Source organism: Camellia sinensis, chromosome 3 (genome assembly GCF_055761805.1).
Source record: "Camellia sinensis isolate YWXY chromosome 3, ASM5576180v1, whole genome shotgun sequence".
Taxonomy (NCBI): domain Eukaryota; kingdom Viridiplantae; phylum Streptophyta; class Magnoliopsida; order Ericales; family Theaceae; genus Camellia; species Camellia sinensis.
The window spans coordinates 154,860,626-154,882,149 of record NC_138963.1 but is presented as its reverse complement, the minus strand read 5'-3'; the positions used below and the strand labels follow the sequence as shown (position 1 = coordinate 154,882,149).

General features: G+C 41.6%; 1 protein-coding gene across 1 annotated transcript; it reads left to right on the top strand.

Moving 5' to 3' along the window:
• Nucleotides 1–18,586: 18,586 nt before the first annotated feature.
• LOC145821946 (uncharacterized) lies at nucleotides 18,587–21,153 on the top strand. Its single transcript, XM_082918517.1, has 3 exons — nucleotides 18,587–20,360; nucleotides 20,550–20,929; nucleotides 20,974–21,153. The coding sequence occupies exons 1-3, from the start codon at nucleotides 18,587–18,589 to the stop codon at nucleotides 21,151–21,153; spliced, it is 2,334 nt and encodes a 777-aa protein (XP_082774643.1).
• Nucleotides 21,154–21,524: the final 371 nt, after the last annotated feature.

Here is a 21,524-nt window from a genome sequence, read left to right as displayed (position 1 = left end):
CATTTTGAGTTGGGGGGGTGGTCCACCTTTCTTACTCCATTGTTTGTTAAGCTTTTGTACCATTTTTCATCACTTTCAGACCAAATTTTTTGGGCCTTTTAACCACTAAATTTCAGAGTTTTTTCAGTGGCAAAAACCTTATTTTGAAATTCAAAATTGGAGGGGTTAGCCTCCCCTCCTTCTGTCTTGTTTGCATGCCTAGTTAGCATCATGTATTGGCTTCTTGTTTTAGCTTTTTGTGGCTTAAGTCCAGCATGTTTTAGACTATATTTAGGGCTTTTTTTTGCCTATGTTTTTGATTGGTTAATTCATTTGAGCCTTGTATGGCATGGTTGTGGGGTAATTTCCTTCACTAGCTTGGTGTTTTAGGGCTTTAATCACCATTATTGTGAGTTGATAGCATGTTTCAGTGTTGTTTTGCACTTAATTTCAGCAATTTAATCTCTGCAATCTCCCTTAATTCTTCACTCTTTTGTTTGCTTTGAAAGTGATTTTATTTGCTCAAGTGTGAAATGGAGGTGCTACACCATATGGTTTAATCCCTTAGGGGGTTCATTACCAACAGCGTGATACCTCTTTCATTCCCAAAGCTACTTGTCGTTTGAGCCATCTTTCCACTAGAGGACAATCACCAACAGGCAATTGGGTTAATGAATGGTTTGGTAATTATAATGAGTAAATAAAATTGGCAAGTAAAAGTGTACAAGATAAGCATTGTTTGTGTTGCATTGCATGTGTTCGAATCAGATGTTAATTTGAACATAAGGAATATGAGACATTTCATACTCAAAGTGATGAAATGTGTCATTTTCCTAGGTCACCATTGCCCTTGATCATGCATGATAAGGTGGTGGTCATTTTGGTCTTGTTTCTGCATTTATTGAACTTGTACAAACTTGGTTCCTTAGTCATCAAGCATGAAAATTGCTTGATTGATGGCTCGAGGGCCAAGAGTTTCTCTATTTTGAGCTTGTGTGATGATAAGGAGGGTAAACAGGATGAACATCCTATGAGAATAAACTGTTTTGCTTTGTTTTGCTCTCTGTTGCAGCATGGAAGTGTGAAACAGTAGTGGCCGACAGCCGCCATTTGTGGCCGACTGGCCACCAATGGTGGCCAACCGGCCACCATTGGTGGCTGACCGGCCCCTTGTCCCCCTTGTCAACCATCGGTGACTTTTGCATAGTGTTTTGGTAAGGTGGAGCAAAGGTGTTCTGGAAGTGGACAGCTTTGTTGGTGTTCATATGTGCAAACAGAGGCCTTCAGCAGCAAGGTAATGGCTTTTCGAGTGAAAAATTGAGCATGCATGCATCCCTCGCTTCCCGGGATTAGCTAATTAGTTTAATTAGCAATAGCTTGAATACGTGTTGTAATTAATTAGTTATAGCTAATTAAGTGTTGTAAATAATTAGTTAGTCTAACTAGTTATTCGATTTCAGTTTGTAATAATTAGTTAACTAGAATAATTAATTAGTTTCAAGTTTGGTAATAATTAGTTAGCTTAGTTTAGCGTAGCTAGTTAGCCCTTATTCATTCGGACCCTTCTTCGCGAGGGCGTAATGTTGTAATAAGTGTGTGTTCGTTTGTGTATGTTTTCCAACCCCACGTCTTTCTCCCTTTTATTTAATCGCTTTTGATGGTTAGATTAGGGACATATTTTAATTAGCATATCGCATGCTTGCATCCATTCATTTGTCTTGCATGCATCGAGGCTCGGCGCATCATTCAAAATGCATTATCATTTTAATACTTCTTTAAATACGTGTTTAATCGCATGTTGTTCAAATCGATCCATATGCCATATTAGTAGTCGAGCCTATTAATTGTATATTGCATGTGTTACATTAGGCATCTTGTATAGTTAGGATCATGCATCTTTCTAACTAGTTTATGTTTTGGCTTAGAGTACTAGGTAAGTTTTTATGCTTTAGCATACTTGCATAAGTGTGAATGTTGCCATGATTAGCATGCTTGCCATGAGAATATGTGCTTAAATGCTTAACTGCATGAATGCCAGTAGATGAAGGCTTGTTGTTTGAATTGGAACAATTCAACAAATGCGCGTTTTAAGCCCACTTTGTTGAGTGGCAAATTATGTTTTAAGACCACTTGAGGTGGCAAATTCAAACTATTTTCGGCAACAAACATGAGTTAAATTGTTCCCAATTAAGCAAACTAGTCTATACTTGCTTTGTGCGCATCACATAGTAAAGCTAGTTTAATAATCGGAATAAGAATGCATAATGTTTATAAAATATCATATCATAATTAATAAAGGCCGATCTTTGATCGGGCGAGCGGAAGTGCTCAATTCATGACCTTTCCCCCTTGTACCCAAGTTCCCGAGCCAAGGCAACTTTGGTGATGACGGACACGTGGCCTTCAACACGAGTCTGGGTTTCCTAAATTTTCCTAAAAATAAAATATTTAGGTGGCGACTCTGTATCTGGCAAAGCAGTCCAATTTTGGCATTATTTGATTTAAAATCGATTTTCCAAAATGATTTGCCGGATTTGGACTCTTTGGTGTTTATCAATTTCACATTGCACTTGTGAGATTAGATTCAGAACCACGGGAGTCCAAACTATGAGGCCTTCTTTTCAAACCTTTCCGAAGGAGGGGGGGGCGCGAAAAAAGTAGAGTCCACAGCCACCTTTCCTTAGGCTTGTTTACTAGCTTCATTCTCTCTTCTTTTGTTTAGTATTTTCCACTCTTTTCAAACCAATTTCAGCACTGTTTTGCAATTCTAGGGGCTGTTTAGTATGTTTACTTAGTTATCCTTTGAATACCATGCTTGTACAAATTTGGTGGTTTAGGCCATAGACACCAATTTATTTGAGTTGATAGCTTTCTTTACATAATTTCCATGTAAGTATTCATAAATATCATGATCACCTTTGCATAATCATCTCTGTACCCTCCCTCCTTTCTTTGGTTAATAGTCATCTTAAACACTAGTTTGTTGCTCAAAGCATGAGAAAGAGACTTTCCATGCTTAATGGTTTAATCTCTCTGGAGGTTCATGACCAAGGCATTACATCTCTCTCATATTAAGCACAACTTCTTGTTTAACACTTCTCTTTATCATTTTTTGCACTTCGTGGATGTAGTCATCACTTTTCGACAAAAATGAATAAAGAATGGCAAGGTAATATAAAAGAGGTTAAAATTGGAGTAAAAGAGGTCAAAAGAGTAATAAAATCATGTCGGGTTCAATTGGACGTTATATGAACCTATTGCGTCTTGACTCATTGCGTACTCCTTAGTGACGTTCAATGATTCAAGAAGCAATGTCCGCCCCTTCCCTTGAGGTAACTTCATGATAGAGGAGAGGTTTCGTTGATCTTTTATTCTCATTTATTGACCTTTTGTCCTATCGATTCATAAATCGAGCAACAACTTTGTAACAATTGATGGTCTGTGAATCGAGTCTACTCCTCCCTTGGTCAATTTCATGATAGGAAGAGGCAGAGAGGTTAAATATCTCTTGGAAATACTCTGTTTTTGCTCTATTTCCATTCTGTTGCAGCAGGCTAGTATCCAAAAACAGTGGCCGGCCGGCCGGCCACCTCCTTGTCCCACCGATCACTTTCCAAGGCTGTCCGGCCACTAGTGTTTATGCAAGTAGTGACATTTTTGTGACAGAATAGAGCAGAAGTTGAGGCAAAAGTAGAAGAATTTTCTGACTGCAAATAGGACAGAATCTGGCAGCAAAACAAGGGAGTTTCCAAGAGGGTGTTCTTGGTTTCACATGTGGTTCTTCGTCTCTCGTTCGAGTTCATTAGCTTGTAGCCTTTAGATTAATTAGTGTGTAATAATTAATTAGTTAAATTTCTTTGAACTTGTAATAGCAGAGTTAATTCATTTGTTTGTAATAATTAGTTTAAATAGGACATTCATTCGGACCCTCTTGTGCGAGGGCCAATTTGTAACACCAGAAAAATTGTGTATGTCTTGCAACCCCCATTCTTTCCCCATTTTATTTACTCGCTTACGATGGTAGTATGTAATATCATATTTTGGTTTCATATCATTACCATATGTAATATCCATTTTTGCATATATAGGATTCGGTTCATCATTCTAACATTATTATCATCTTCTACTTCCTTGAATACATGCACTTTCTCATGCTTTGAGTTGAGCCATATGTCATGTTAGGAAGTCGAATCCAATAGTTGCATTTGCATGTGTTGCATTAGTCACTTTGCATATTAGAGCATGCATGTTTCTAATTATTTTTTTCTCCTTGGCTTGCCTCGGTTGAGTACTAGGTGAGCATTTCTTGCTTTAGCATATTGCATGTATGTTTGTGTTACCATATCAAGCATATTTGATGAGGCTAAGTGCTTATTTGATATATACCTTTTTGAATGCTTGTGGATGAAGGTTATTTTACGTAAATTGGGATGATTTGATTAATGCACATATGAGTTTACTTTTTCAAGTAGCACATATTCAAAACACTTTTCAAACAAAACATGAAATCAAAGCATTCCAAAGCAAGCGAAATATTCTGTACTTGTGTGCCTCACATAGTAAAGATAGCATAAACAATCGGAACATGAGCCTATACTGTCTATAAAAATCACATCATGATTAGTAAAGGTTGATCTTTGATTGGGTGAGTGGGGTGCTCAATTCATGACATTTCCCTCTCATACCTAAGTTCCCGAGCCTAAATACTTTGGTTATGACGGATAAGTGGCCTTTGGTATGAGTCCCGAGTTTCTTAAATTTTCCAAAAATATTTGGATGGCGACTCTGTAATCTGGCAATGAGGTCCATTTTTGGCATTTTTTTATTGTAAATTGATTTTCCAAAGATTTTTCGAATTTGGACTCATTTGTGTTTATCTATTTCACATTGCACTCGTGAAACCAGATTCAGAACCACAAGAGTCTAAACTATAGGGCTATCGTATCCAAGGTGACTAAACCCCTCCGAAGAGCAACGAAAAACCAGCTACAATTTCTAGCGACTTTGCTGGGGAAAGTAGAGAACTTCACTCGAACTTTATGATGTGAAATTTTATTTACAGATATATGATTCATTGCATTGCATTTGCGTTGGTGTTCTAAGTCACTATGTTTTCTATTTGTTATTCCTGGACGACTTGTTGGAGGCTTGCCTAAAAAGCTTGTCAAAAGGCTCGCCGACCGTGGGCTCTGCCATGTTGGAAACACAACCCTTGGATCTGAATTACCGTTGTACTGCTTGATCCTCCTTTCACTTCTCGGTGTTAGGTGTGAGAGGTATATTTCGTAATCTTGTTGAGGCACCCTCGTTTTGACTATTCAGCCTAGCTGCATACAGTAAAGCCATAGTGATTGTTCCAAACTAGGACATGATGCTCACCCACATGCAAGATTGTGTGAAACTACTTGCTTGTAGTAGTGAAACCCTAGATCATGTCAAATTTAGGACAGGGTAACCCTACCCCCCTCATAGGGTTGTTTTGGCTCCTTTACCTAGTATGTACTTTATAGTGAAAATGTACAGGAATGTTCATATTACTGGCATAGTTGGTAACAGTTTGTGTGGGAGAATTCAATATTCAGTGGGGAGTATAATCCTACAACTATGATCACGTCTATTTTGATAGATTTATGCTGAGGTGCTGTCTGATTTCTGGTTTTGTTTTGCTTTTTATTTATTTCTTTTGCTAGGTAGTACAAAACCATAGGTTCAAAAGGTTTTGATTTCCCTTAAGTACTCCGAACTCGTATCGGAAGACTTTGTAAGGTTGGAGAGCGTGTTTAGGGACGACCAATGTTTGCCTCACTGTCACCAACTGCAAGGCGATAAAGGGTCAGGTAAAGTTCACCAGTTCAGTTCTTTCAACAATCACCCTCAGCCTACCAATACTCAGTTCACCTCCAGCACCACTGTCTACTTCTAGAATGGCACAATATCCTTCATTAGATTTAGAGGACTTGCTAATCCGGCTACAACAATCAGTTGACTCACTCTAGCATGATATTGCCCGTCGAGCAAAGATCACAACTAGGTTGCAACAACAACAGCAGTAGCCAGCTACGGCTTCTGCTTCGCATGCACCTGATGTACCTATCCCAATACCCCGACACTACTGCTAATGCTGTTACAGCTCAGGATCCACAAACCGAGGGTGTTCCGGTTTTCCCCATCCAGAAAAATCCAATTCCAGCACAGATATCCAAAGCTCCAGTATCACAGCGTGAGGCACCATTTGAATTCAAGGTTGACCCAACCATGCTCAAAGTCAACAAACTTGAAAAGCTGTTCAAGAAGGCATAAGGGGTTAACTCCATTCCAGATATAGAGGATGGGTACACTGATTCTACAGTTATTTTGTCGGAGCAGTTCAAAATGCCACACATTAACCACTCTGATGGCACTGCGGACCCCATGGTACATCTACAGCTATTTTTAGATATCCTACGACCAGTGGGCTTAACCAGACTTCAGAAGCTATCCCTCTTCGGTCGAACCATGTCAAGAATAGTTTTCATCTAGTATGCTAAATTGGAAGACTATGTGAAGTAGAACTGGAAGGAACTGGCCAAAGCTTTCATTGCTCAATACTCCTACAACATGCAGATCGAGGTCACAACTCATGATTTTGAGGCAACACGTCAAGAACTGAAGGAAGGCTTTTCGGAGTTTGTAACCCGATGGAGGGCCAAGGCATCGATGATGACCACCTGACCCTTGGAGAAGGACCAAATCAGAATGGTTGTCCGGAATCTTCATGGAAAGCTTCTCTGGAAAATGATCATCATCCCATTATTCACCTTCAAAGAGCTTCATGAAATGGGAGTTCAAATTGAAGACATCATGAAACAAAGGATCATTACCGATGACAAGGAGCCAGCCAAAAGGCCTTTGTTCGCAGTTCCAATGTTGTTGGGGGTAGCACAATTGCGAGGCCAGAGATGAGTGTTATCACCACAACCAAAACTGTCGATCCTTTTGCCAACATGGGCCCACAAACATCCAACCCTACCCGACCTCCGGGCAGAAGTTTCAACCAGCTCTACATGACTCTATCTAAAGCCATGCAGGTGCTAATCAAGAAGGGCCATCTGAAATCCCTGGAACCTCGACCACTTCTAGATCATCTCCCACCTAGGCATGATTCCACCAAATACTGTGTTTTCCATCAACACGGCCACGAAACCGACCGGTGCTTCCACTTGCGTCATGAGATTCAAGATCTCATCGGCAACAGGGTCATAACTCCACCCCAAAAGCCAAATGTGACCACCAACCCACTCCCCGCCCACAACCAAGTCCCCCCACCCAGAAATCTCCACATCATCCATACACTACCTACCTCCTATGACCCGAGCGTCTATATTACCCCCTCCCATCTACCTAAGCCGGTGTTGTTCATTCCTGAAGGCACAAACTTGTGCATGATGGACACATCCAATCCACAACCTGAGCCTGACACATCTGTGGTGACAATGCCCAAAGAAGAGGAGGTTTTGACCTCGAAAGGAAAACCCAATCCGTCCCTAAGCATTCCCGAAGCCTTATCTATGGGGGAGTATGACCCAAACCTCTAGATTATTTTTGCTGCTTAACCCAAGCGTAAGGTAGTACTACCAGCCTCAGTGGATATTAATGTGGTTAGGGAAGATGGCCCGAACCAGGGGTCAGATGATCTTGTGGATGTTGAAGAAGATTTGGATAACCTGCAATTCTTCAACAAACAGGATCAAGGCAATGTGCAAATTAGTTGGCTTGATTTAAGCCGGTCGATTGATAACAAAGGATGGTTGAGTGATGAATTTGACAAAAAAGAAGAAACTAGAGTTAAACCGGAGGAAAAGAGAGTCAAGGCAGCTATGGTAGCTGAGAAGGCTGGGAGAAACGGAAACTGCCAGTGGGCAGTAATATAGAAAAACAAACCCAAGAATTAGGTGTTGCTGGAACTACAGACATTGAACGAGAAGCTGTGGTAGGACAGTTCGAAAGAGAGAGAATTGAAGATAGCTGGAAGATCGCAACATCTTGTCGCCCTGAGGGGGACACTTGTACTATAAGAGTGATCTAGGTTAAGCTGACCAACTATTTTTCGGGAGCTGAGGGCGAGTGGTGGGAGATAGCGATCTGCATCTTGCCTACACAAATGAAAACTGGGGGGATCATGTCCCGGACAGTATGTGGTATTCGGAAGAAATAGACCATCTCACCAGGAATGGACGGTATTTCAAGCCTCCACACTTAGATCAAGCTGAACCATCAGAAAAGGACCAGGAGGTTGAGAAGAAGAATGAGAAGTGGCGGGAAGAGGAGCTAGTTCTAAAACAACTCAAAAAGATCCAAGCTAACATCTCCATCTGGGGCCTCCTTATGGCTTTGCGGGTACACCAACAGGCGGTGTTGTTGGCAATGGATAAAGCTAAATTGTCTATTGATACTATGCCAGAGCAGCTTGTTGGCCTGGTCTTCCCGAGCAGCACCAAGCCTATGCTCACCTTTTCTGATAAAGAGCTGTCGCCAGAAGGTTTAGCTCACAACAAGCCACTATACATATATGTCGAGTGCAGAGAAAAGTGGGTTCCGCTGGTCGTAGTGGACACCGACTCTACTATCAACGTCTATCCTTCCCGCTACGCCTATGCAATAGGCCTAAAGGCGACAAATTTCGTCCCCAAACCCAAGTGATCCGAGCATATGACAACACGAGCAAAGAAGTTATGGGGATTGTGAGAGTGCAAGTCCAAGTGGGCCCTTTCGAGCACAAAATTGAGTTCGATGTGCTTGATGTGCCAGCTACCTTTAACCTACTTCTGGGGAGGCCTGGTTGCATTACATGAAGGCTGTGTCCTCCACCCTGCACCGAATGTTGAAATACCCTTATGAGGAAGGAATGACCATTGTTTTTGGGAATTCATCTATTCACCCACTGTCAGAGATAACTACACCTTTGTTGGAGATCAATCATGGGGATGAGGATGTGTTTCTGTCAGGCTTCACTCTAGCAGAAGCCCAGGTGGTACAAACAATCCTAGCCGAGGACGTAGGCATGTATGTTAGTGCCCAGTCCATTTACTTCATGAACAAACCGCGTCATATTCCAGGAATAGGGCTCGAAAAGAGCGAGAGAAAAGGTGTTGCGGCATTAGCTGAAGTACCACATAATCCACATGCCTTAAGGTTGGGCTATGTGCCCACCAAAGAAGACTGAAGAAGGAAAGAAGAAGAGATGAGATAAAGGGCCAAAGCCAAGAGAGCTGGAAAACATTATAAGCTGGTTCATAAGCTGATCTAGGGAACGTTGAATGGACGTTTTGTTAGGGAATGAGAGGATTTCCCCTTTTGTGGCTTTCCTGAGCCTTGAGCTGATTCTTCAACAAAAAAGTGTGTCCCTGGATTTGAGATCTTTTTTGACCATCAGCTGCAAGGCAGTGGTAAAGAGGGAGCTCCAAGCAGCAACACCAACTAGATTAGGGAAGATGATTCAAATAGCAGTGAAGTGGGAGTAAGGGTAGCATTGGCTAATCTCTTGATATATCTTGCGACCAGTACAGAGAACTTGGGGGATACCTTTACTATTTCTATGATCGAAGAGGAAATGGTTGTGGACTCCACTAGTTGCATTCTGGACGCATCGAGGGCACCATTTCTCACTAGGTAGTTGGAGAAGGGGCTTATTTCTCGTTCTGAGTCTGATAATGAGCCAGAGTCTGATTCCACTGAGTCTGCTAAGTTAGAATTAGATTTGGGACAATCTGATGAGTCAGAGTCTGGCACTTCCAAGAGTGGTAACCCGGGTGCCAAAGTCTTGTCTAAGTCCTTTTGCATTTTTTTTCGAGTCTATTGTAACCGAGGAGCTAGAACTTTTGAATGAGAATGTTACAAATTCCATTTACTTCTCTGTGCCGTTGATTTATTGCATTGACCAAGATTTTCAAAATTTTAAGGAAAACGAAGAGGAAGAAATTCCTCAGGCTTTGAAAAAATTGATGGACCGAGAAGAGGAGAGATGTGCTAAGCCCTGCATAGATAAAATCATTGCAATTCACATGGGTACTGAGAAGGATCCCCACTTGGTCCATATCGGGTCCACGTTGTCTTCGGAGGAACGCGAGCGTTTAATCGCTTTATTAAAAGATTTCAAAAGATGTTTTCACGTGTTCCTATGAAGACATGCTTGGAATCGATCCTGAGATTGTATAGTACTCGATCACTCTTGACCCCAAGGCCCGACCAGTCAAATAGAAATTTCACAGAGTCGGTCTAGATTGGGCACTGAAAATCAAAGAAAAGGTCACTAAGGAGATTGATGCGGGATTCTTGATGGTGTTTGAATACCCAACTTGGTTGGCCAATATCATTCTGATTCCCAAGAAGGATGGCAGAATCTGGGTTTATGTCGACTTCCAAGATCTGAACAGAGCTAGTCCGAAAGACGATTTTCCATTGCCGCACGCTGACGTACTGGTCAACTTCAACTCAGGTCATACCTTCTTATCATTCATAGATGGATTTTCGGGGTATAACCAGATCTTGATGGCACCAGAAGACAGAGAGAAGACTACGTTCACCATGCCATGGGGTACCTACTGCTACAAAGTTATGTCTTTTGGGTTGAAAAACACCGGGGCTACATATCAGAGGGTTGTGACCACAATCTAGCACGACATGATCCATAAGAAAGTTAAGGTGTACGTGGACGGCATGATTGTAAAGTCCAAACAATGAAAAGGCCACTACATCGCACTGGAAAAATTATTTGAGCGGATCAGGGAGCACAGACTAAGGTTGAACCCATAGAAATGCACCTTTGGGGTGACTGCAGGGAAAATGATGGGATTTCTGATTGTGCAGGGGGGAATTGAAGTAGATCCATCCAAGATCAAGGCCATCTTAGAAATGCCACCACTGAGGACTGAAAAAGAGGTGTGCGACTTTCTGCGTAAAGTGCAATTCATAAGACAGTTTATTTCAAAATTAACCTTGACTTGTGAACCACTGTTTCGTCTCTTAAAGAAAAGAAAAAAGTTCCGATGGGATGATCGATGTCAGTTTGCCTTTGAACAAGTCAAGCAGTACCTTCAGAATCCACCTGTATTGTCGCTCTCAGCGCCGGAAAAGCTACTGATTATGTATCTGTCAGTGATAAAATTAACCATGGGGTGCATGTTAGCACAAGAATCAGAAGTTAAGGTGGAGAAGGCTAGCTGCTATCTAAGCGAGAAGATGTTGGATTACGAGACCCGTTACACTCCCCTGGAGAAAGCTTGCTTAGCTTTGGTATGGGCTACCATGAAGCTGAGGCACTGCCTATTAGCTCACTCCATAATTCTGGTTTCAAGATTAGATCCCATCAAATATCTCTTTGAGAAATCAACACTTACAGGTAGGCTAGCTCGTTGGTTGCTTATTCTCTCCGAGTTTGACCTCAAGTACGTCACGCGCAAAATAATCAAAGAGAGAGCCGTAGCAGAATTTTTGGTAGACCACCCAGTGGAAGAAGATGAAGCAGTAGAGTATCCATTCCCAGATGAAGACATTCTGCCAATAGAAGAGGAAACATGGACAATGTACTTTGACGGAGCCGCTAATCAATATGGTTATGGGATAGGCGTCTGTAGCAAGTTTCTTATGCTCCTTGGAGGGGGTTTAGCCTTCCTCGGATGCGATCGCCCTACAGTTCAGACTCCCGTGGTTCTAAATTCTGGTTTCACAAATGCAATGTGAATCAGAAAAAGAGTAAGAGTCCAAGTTCGAAAAATCTTAGAAAAATCCATTTATGCGCAAGAAATGCCAAAAATGGACTGCATTGCCAGATTTTAGAGTCGTCACCTAATATTTTTGGAAAAGTTAGGAAACCCATGACTCGTGCCAAAGGCCACTTGTTCGTCGTAACCAAAGTGTGAGGGGAAGGTCATGAATTGAGCACCTGTAGACACCCTATTTTTGACCGACCTTAAGACTCAAATGTCATTGTTTGCGCATGTGATGATTGCGCATGTTTGTGCTCGTTTTGAGTGCCCGAAGCTCTCGATGGAACGCCTTGTTTTTGAGCCTCTAAACTCTCTGTGTTGTGGCCTTGTTTTTGGGACAAACCTTGGTGCCCCTTTGCGTGGAGGGAGGAAAGGCCTTGTCGGCCACGTTTGGCCCTTGTCAGCCACTTTTTCCTCTTGTTGGCCACCTAGAGTGGCTAACGGACATTTTTCTCATTTTTCAGATATTTTGTGTGCCAGTTGTTGATCACTGGAGTCATCCTCCATATACATGTATAGAGGGATGGAAGCAAGATTTTGGCTTGCATTTCTATATAAGGGGAGGTCCCTCCCCCATTTTGAGGGTTCAGAAATTTTGTGAGAAAAAATTCTGCCTCTCTCTAGAACTCTTTCTCTCTCTATATTTTATGATTCAAAGTGAGTTTTCTCTACATATTTGCAAAGAGACCCTTGATGAAACATCCCTATCTTGGAGCTGAGGTTTCTTAAGGCCTGTTTGGAGCTCCTAAAGCTGGTTTTGGCTCAGAAGAAGACCTGTTTGTTGCGGTGCTTCAAGGGTAAGGCCTTACCCTCTTTAAAGCTTTATTTAGTTGCTTGTTTGGCCACCTTTTCATGTTGTTTTTGGCCTAGTTTTCAACTACAAAAACCTTTGTTTTTAGGGTCTAAAAGTGGTGGTTTAAAGCATTTTTGGAGTTAGGGGTGGTCCATCCTCTTTTGTAGCTTATTTGCTAAGCTTTGTGCCATCTTTTAAAGCTTCTCAAACAACTCTTTTTTGGCCCTTTGACCACTGAAACTGAGAGGTTTTTTCAATGACTAAAACCTTGTTTTGAGTTCCCAAATAGGAGGGGGTGGTTCCCTCCCCCCTCATGTCTTGTTTGCATGTGTAGTTGGCCTAGGAGGTGAGCATGTTTTTCTACCTTTTTGGGACTCCATCTTAGCATGTTTTTGCTAATATTTTAGCATTTTTTAACTCTGTTTTGGTTGGTCTTGGTCATATGACTCATGCTTTGTATGGTGGTAGTATAAATGGCCTTTACTAGCTTTGTGTTTTAGGCCCTCTAGCATGCCTTATTTGTGATGTTTGCATGGTATAACATCATTTAGCATGTGATTTTAGAGCATATACCTCTGTCACACTCTCACATATATCACTCTTTAATTGCTTTTGAGAGTTGTGCCTTATGCCTTGCTTGCGAGCCAACATGTATGCATAATTTTCTACTCTTCTGTGCCTTAATTTCAACATGTTTAGGCCGCTGATTTGGCATGTTTTAGCTCGGTCTAGAGCTGGTTTAATCATTTAAGCTTGATTTTGCATGCCTCTTGTGTAATGCTTCTCACTAGCTTTAATGCTTTTGGCCTTTAACATGTGGTGCATGTGTTGCTTGCATGATATTGCGTGATTTAGTGTCATTTGTCATGCCATTTCAGCACTAAAAGTGTGCAACCTCCCTCATTTCTTCATTTTTCCATTTGTTTTGTGGGTGGTTAACCTTATGATTATGTTTAAGCTTGAGATAAAGATTGTGCTCAATGGCTTTAACTCTCTTTTGAGGGTTCCTCCTAGCCAAAGGCATGAGCTCTCTCATGTCTTAAACCATCCTTTGGTTGACCCCTCTCTCGTTAGAGGACATTCACATTGGACTTAATCGGTTAAAGGATTAATCGGTAATTTAAAATGTGTAAACAAAATGAGCCAAGTAAAACATGAACTAGATAAGCATTTGTGTTGCATTGCATGTGTTTGGATCGGACGTTAATCCAAACACAAGAAATGTGGGACGTTTCATATTCAAAGTGATGAAACGTATCACATTTCATGGTCGTCGTCACCCTTGATCATGCATGATAGGGTGGTGGCTATTTGAGTTTTATGTTTGCATTCATGAAGCTTGTACAAGCTTGGTCCTTTGGCCATCATGCATTGAGATGCTTGATTGGTGGCTTGAGAGCCAAGCGCCACACTTCTTTGAGCTTGAGAAATGATAAGGAGAGTGGCAGTGCATACATTTTCTGCAAAATGCCTTGCTTTGCCTCTGTTGTTCTCTGTTGCAGCAAATACAGCATTTTGGAAATGCAGGTGGCCGACCGGCCACTTGAGGTAGCCGACCGGCCAGTTAGGGTGGCCGACAGCCACCTTTTGTGGCCGACAGGTCACCAGTTCACTTCTATGCAAGAGGGTTTCCTGTTTTGAAGCAAAGATAGTCTGGAGATTGGCACAATTTTCAGAAATCAAGGCGAGTGCAAACAGAGACAACCAACGGCAAGGTGATGGATTTTCGGGAGGAAGCCAACCGAGCATGCATGTCTCCCTCGCCCGCGAGGCCACTTTACTTGCTTTAATTAGTTAGTTGTAACTAATTATTTGATTCAAGTATTGTACTTAATTAGTTTGCATAACTGGTTTTTCAATTGTGTTGTAATAATTAATTAGCTAGAATAGTTAATTAGTTTTGATTTGTAATAATTAGCTTAGCTTAGTGTAGCTTAGCATATTTATTCGGACCCTCCTTCGAGAGGCCGCAATGTTGTAATAAGAGTGCATGTGTTCCAACCCCACGTCTTTCTCCTTTTTATTTAACTGCTTTCGATGGTTAGATTAGGGCATATTTCGATTAGCATACCTTATGCTTGCATGTTTGCATCATTTATTCGTCTTGCATTCACCGGGCTCAGCGCATCATTCAAACTATATTTTAATTTCAATACATTTATTTGAATACGTGTTTCAAAGCATTTTATCAAATTGTTGCATTCATATGCCATCTTAGATAGCCGAACCTATTTAATTGTATTTTTACATGTGTTGCATTAGGTATTTTGTATAATTAAGATCGTTCATATTTCGAACTAGTTTTTGTTTTGGCTTGGAGTACACTGTAAGTTTTACGCTTTAGCATACTTGCATGAGTATGAGTGTTGCCATGTTTAGCATGCTTTCCATGAGGCTATGTGCTTAAATGATTAACTTCATGAATGCTTGTGGATGAAGGCTTTGTTGATTGAATTGCAACAATTCAATAAATGTATGTTTTAAGCCACTTTGCGAAGTGGCAAAATCATGTTTCAAGCCCATTATGTTTGATGGCAAATTCGTGCTTTAGCCCACTTGAGGGTGGCACTTTCAAACCATTTTAAAAAACAAACGTGAGTTGATTTGTTCCAAGTCTTGCGGCTTAGTCTATACTTGTATGCTATGCACATCACATAATAAGATAGCTAATAATCAAAACTAGAACACACGAGGTTTATAAAATAACATATCATGTTTAGTAGAGGCCGATCCTTTGATCGGGCGAGCGAGGGTGCTCATTTCAGGACCTTCCCTTCTTGTACCCAAGTTCCCGAGCCGAGGCAACTTTGGTGATGACGGACACGTGGCCTTCGGCACGAGTCAGGGTTTCCTAAATTTCTCAAAAACAAAATATTTAGGTAGCTACTCTGTAATCTGGCAAAGCAGTCCATGTTTGGCGCTTTTTGATTCAAAATCTATTTTCCAAAACCAATTGCCAGATTTGGACTCTTTGGTGTTTATCAGCCTCACATTGCACTTTGTGAGATTAGATTCAGACCCGTGACAGGAGTCCGAACTGTCGGACGACCAATTCGCGCCTCTCTGAAACTGGGGCGCGCGAAGAAAGTCGAGTCCACAGTTTCTGGCAACTCTGCTGGGGAATTTAGAGAACTTGACTCGAACTCATGATATGTTGTTTTATCTACACTTATGTGTTTCTTTGTATTTGCATTTGCATCGGTGCACCTAAGTCACAGTGTTTGCCATCTGTTATTCCTGAGTAGTTTGCCGAAGGCTTGCTTGGAAAAGCGTGCCATAAGGCTGACCGATTGCGGGCTCTGCCACGCTGGGAACACAAACCTTGGATCTGGACTACCGCTGTACTGTTTGATACACCTTTCACTTCTCAGTGTTTGGTGTGAGAGGTATTGTAACAACCCGACCCTCATATATGCTTGTGATATATGTCCGTCCTTTATTCTGTGTTGTCAAATGTCTAAGATGAAACCGTACAAGAAAATAAGTTCAAGTAACTATGTTGTAATGCCTTGTGGAATGAATTATATCTGTTAGAAAAGAAATGTATATGTTACTCCTAGAATGATCGAGTGGAAATCGAGGGCCTTAGCGGCTTAATAAGTCAAAATTGTTCACATATTTGGAACCAGCATAATTTTTAGGTAATATTAAGCACTTCTGTGAAATTTCAATTTTCGGATGTGTAAACGATTGATTTTTGTCTCATTCTCTCTTCATGGAAATATAAGAGAGTTCTTGGTCATTTGATAAGCTAAGGAAACATAACTCTAAGCTTAGGAATTGAAGAAGTAGAGAGAGAAGATCATCAAGAGGGTTGAGATTTGGGCTAAGGTATGTAAATGTTTGTCTAATTAGCATCCACAACCCTTCTTGTCATAATTTATGTGAAGATGTTTCTATAATCATGTACCTAAGAGTTGGGATTGTAGTGATGTGAGTATGAGAAGTAGTAAATTAGCAAGATGATCTTACCTTGCATGTTTTGACTCTATTGATTTGTTTGAATTCAAGTATGTGGCAAGATTTTAAGTTATGAAGTGAGATGTAAGAACAAATAGGAATCTTGTGAATTGGAGTGAATTTAAGTTGTGAATTTATGCTTTGATTGTTGGTTACTCAAATAAAGATGTGATTTGATCCTTGTGCACATGTATTTACATGCTTTGAGCTTATATATTGGTAATTTAAAACTAGATTTTTGAGGCCCTAATCATGTCTACAAGAGGGGGAAAATTGTGCAGAATTTCAGAGTTTTGGTGCAGAATCGCCGCACGTGCGGGGCCTAAGGCCGCACGTGCGGGAACCTCAGCCGCACGTGCGGGAGTCACTGCCGCACGTGCGGGAAAATGACAAATTTTTGGACTTCAACACTGCAAAAACCGCACGTGCGGGGCCTCAATGCCGCACGTGCGGGAGGTGTGCCGCACGTGCGGGAGATCCTAGCCGCACGTGCGGCCCAGGGCAGAAAAGTTGGGATGCTCCGTTTTGCGTGTTGGGTCCTCTAATGTGGTCAAAACCTGCAATTTACATTGTTTGAATGTTCGTTAATTTAATCAAAGTAAGTGAACCGAATATTGATTTAACAAGGATGAAAAAGGACTAATGTGATTTTTCATGTGTGTAGGAAACGCCTCAAAAGGAAGTGCACCGGCACAACACAGTGAGTAATAGTACTTCAATGTACCCCTACTCAGTATTTACTATTATTGACGCTGTGACCTTGTTGAAAGTTTTGTCACATTATGTATAGACGTTATATCGTGACATTATGAGTTTTACTATCAAACTTGTGATGGCATGGAATGATTTAAATGCTATAAGCGATTCAATACAAAATTGTGGAAACATTATGGAAACATTGAAAAAGGTTGTGAAGTTGTACATATCTTAGGCGGAAGCTTGTGACTAATGAAATGTATCAAGGCAATTGTGATTTGTGAACCAATGTGGCTTAGGGCCATTTGTGAACCAATGTGGCTTAGGGCCATTTGTGAACCAATGTGGCTTAGGGCCATTTGTGAACTAATGTGGCTTAACGCCATTTGTGAACCAATGTGGCTTAGAGCCATTTGTGAGTCTATGTGGCTACGAGCCTAATGTGAAACTACGTAACCGAGGGTCATTTGTGAATTGTGAACCAATGTGGCCAAGAGCCGTTGTGAATGATGGATTCATGAGGTCAAGGACCGATGTGTGGAATATGAACTTGTACTATTGTAAGCTTGTGAAACAAAAGAACCAAGGGTCTATGTGATGAATTGTAAATTATGAACTTAAGGACTCTTTTCTGAATATGTGAAGTTCTTAGGCCAGGGGCCACATTATGACAATTATAAACTGATTATGTTGTTCCAACAAGCCGTACAGAGGCAGACTAATTACATGATTTTAGCATTAAATATGTTTACAAGCATACTAGTACTATTATTCACTGAGCTTGGCTCACCCTATGTTATGTCTGTTTCTGTAGGTAATCAACCAGGAGGTCGATCTTAGCTCGGCATCGTCATACTTTTGTCAGCCTAGGCACAGCCAAGCTTGGGGTCGGGACCCTACTTTTGTGGAGTTATTAGAAGATGACTCACACTTTTGCTATTGGCCTAAGTTGTTATGTACTTAATGATTTTGTTATATACCCCATCTCGGGGTTAGTTTTGTATATGCCTGTAAATAACCAACTCTTAACGGCATTTTGGCTTTTAATGTACTTGTTTGTGAAATGTTTTGATCCTGGCATGACTTAGTAGCTCAATGGATGTCATACTTTTTGTTTTTATCGGGCAGGCCCCTCTTTGGAATCAGGTTAAGTGTCATTCTCTGGTTAGGTCATGCCCAAACTTTTAGGGGCAAGTTAGGGGCATGACAAGTGGTATCAGAGCACGAGTTGCTATCTCACACACTGATCCATTGAGCCTTAGGATGTCTAGAAAAGACTTGAGCATTATGCATGGCATCCTACACATGTACAAAAGATCGATGGCAACGTAGAATGTACTCTGCTAACGCTAACAATTTGAATTTTGTTTGCCGGATATAATTGAATGTTATGCAGGTTATGGTTAGAACCAGGATGGAAGAGTCGGACGAGGCTACCTCGGCACGGTTGGATCGAATGGAAAGAATGATTATGGACATGGCGGAGACCCTAAGGCAACAACAGCAACAACCGCCACCACCACCAGTACCTCCACCTGCAGTACAAGATGTTCATGTTGAGGACCGAACCATCACACTCACAAAGGAGTTTAAAAAGATGAAACCACCGTCATTCAAGGGGGGAATAGAGCCTATGAAAGCTGAAGCATGGGTGCTGGGAATAGAGAAATTATTCGAAGTGTTTCCATGTACTGAAGCCCAGAAAGTGCAACTTGCCGCCTTTACGCTTGAAGATGAGGCGCGAAGATGGTGGATGCTTACAAGAACAGTGCATCGGGACTTAACATGGGGTAGATTTCTGGAGCTGTTCTACGACAAGTATTTTCCTCAAAGCATGCGAGATAAGAAGGTGACAGAATTTGAGACTCTTAGACAAGGAAATAAGACTGTGGCGGAATATGAGGCCCAATTTGCTGAATTAGCTCGGTTTGCCCCTCATATGGTAGATACAGACTATAAGAAGGCACGAAAATTTGAAGGGGGATTGCGGGGTGCCATTTTGGACCGGGTTAATATGTTAAAATTACCCACGTATGTTGAGGTGCTAGAAAGGGCTGTTATCGCCGAAGGAAATCTTGCGGCCCAGAATCGGATTTCCGAGTGGAAAGGGAAGAGACAAAACAACCAATGGTCAAAGGGATCCGTTGCTCCACCCGCGAAGAAGCACAATTCAGGGAACTTCAGCACCACTACTTCTACTCAAAATTCCACTCCGGTGTGTCCAGACTGTGGAAGGCAACATCGAGGAACTTGTCACTGGAGGACTGGAACATGTTTTAAATGTGGGAAAACGGGACATTTGGTAAGGGATTGTCCACAATTGGTTCAACAAAAAGGCAATAGACCCGCTACAAGTTCTGCGGGGTCTACACTGACCCCCAATGCGAAGACGGCTGTCAAACCGAGTAATAACAAAGACACTGCAAGACAAGGTAGGGTGTTCGCTTTGATTCCAGGTGATGTACAAAATACAGCAACAGTGGTGTCAGGTACATTTACTATTTGTGGTCAATCTGTGCATGTATTGTTTGATTCTGGATCCACTCACTCATTTGTGTCGAAATTCTTCGCTCCTAATTTAGATAAAACTGAAGAAAACTTACCTTGCATGTTGTGTGTGTCCTCCCCTTTGGGAGAGTCTATGATTTGTGTTACTATATACCTAGCTTGTGAACTTCAACTTGGGGATATTCGGGTGTATGCTAATTTAGTGCCTCTTGATATGACCTATTTTGATGTTATTTTGGGAATGGATTGGCTAAGTGCTTATGGTGCAACTATAAACTGTGTGACTAAGCAAATTAATTTTTATCCTCCGGGGCAATCAGAGTCTGTGGTTCAAGGGCAGGAAGTGATTTCGCCACCTTATCTGATATCTGCCGTGAAGGCTTGTAACTTAATACGAAAGGGCTGTCAGGGGTATCTATGTAGCGTTTTAGAAGGGCAAGGGATGAATGGGAATATTGATGTGATCCCGGTGGTCCGTGAGTTTCCGGATGTTTTTCTCGAAGAATTGCCGGGCCAACTAATAGACCGAGAAATCGAGTTTATAATTGAAGTGGCGCCTGGAACCCAACCTATCTCGAAGACACCCTATAGGATGTCACCAGCTGAAATGAAAGAGTTAAAGATTCAATTACAGGATCTGCTTGACAAGGGATTTATCCGCCCGAGTGTATCCCCTTGGGGTGCGCCAGTATTGTTTGTGAAAAAGAAGGACGGAACACTTCGGTTATGTATCGACTATAGGGAACTGAATAAGGTGACAATTAAAAATAAGTACCCCTTACCACGGATAGATGACTTATTTGATCAGTTACAAGGGGCACAAGTTTTCTCAAAAATTGATTTACGGTCTGGCTACCATCAATTGAAAGTTAAAGCCGATGATGTGGAGAAGACAGCTTTCCGAACCCGGTACGGCCATTATGAATTTTTGGTTATGCCTTTCGGGGTTACAAACGCACCAGCAGCATTTATGGATCTAATGAATCGCGTCTTCAAGCCCTATCTAGACGAATTTGTGGTGGTTTTTATTGATGACATTCTTATATACTCGAAGAGTGCAGAAGCTCATGAGGATCATCTTCGCTTAATCCTTCAAACACTCCGGGAGAAGAAATTATATGCAAAGTTGAAGAAATGTGAATTTTGGCTACAAGAAGTGGCATTTTTGGGGCATGTGGTGACAAAGGAAGGAGTCTCTGTTGATCCACACAAAGTTGAAGCAATTGTGAACTGGCCAACTCCCACTAATGTAACTGAGGTACGAAGTTTCATGGGATTAGCTGGATATTATAGGAGGTTTGTTCAAAATTTCTCCAAAATCGCTATGCCACTTACCCAACTGACACGAAAAGGAGTTGCATTCGAATGGTCAGAGGAACGGGAAGCCGCTTTCCAAGAATTAAAAATAAGATTGACGACAGCACCGGTTCTGGCTTTGCCATCTGGTACCGAAGGATTCGTAATTTACAGTGATGCTTCGCACAAGGGACTTGGTTGCGTGCTAATGCAGAATGGAAGGGTTATTGCCTATGCTTCTCGACAACTGAAACCCCACGAGAAGAATTATCCCACACATGATCTCAAATTAGCGGCAGTAGTTTTTTCTTTGAAAATATGGCGGCACTATCTTTATGGTACAACCTGCGAAGTTTACACTGATCACAAAAGCCTCAAGTATCTGTTTACCCAGAAAGAGTTGAACATGCGACAACGGCGGTGGCTTGAGCTGATTAAGGATTATGACTTACAGATCCAATATCATCCTGGTAAGGCTAATATGGTGGCAGATGCACTTAGTCGGAAGAATATGGGGGACTTGGCAAATTTGTTGGTAGAAAGAAAGG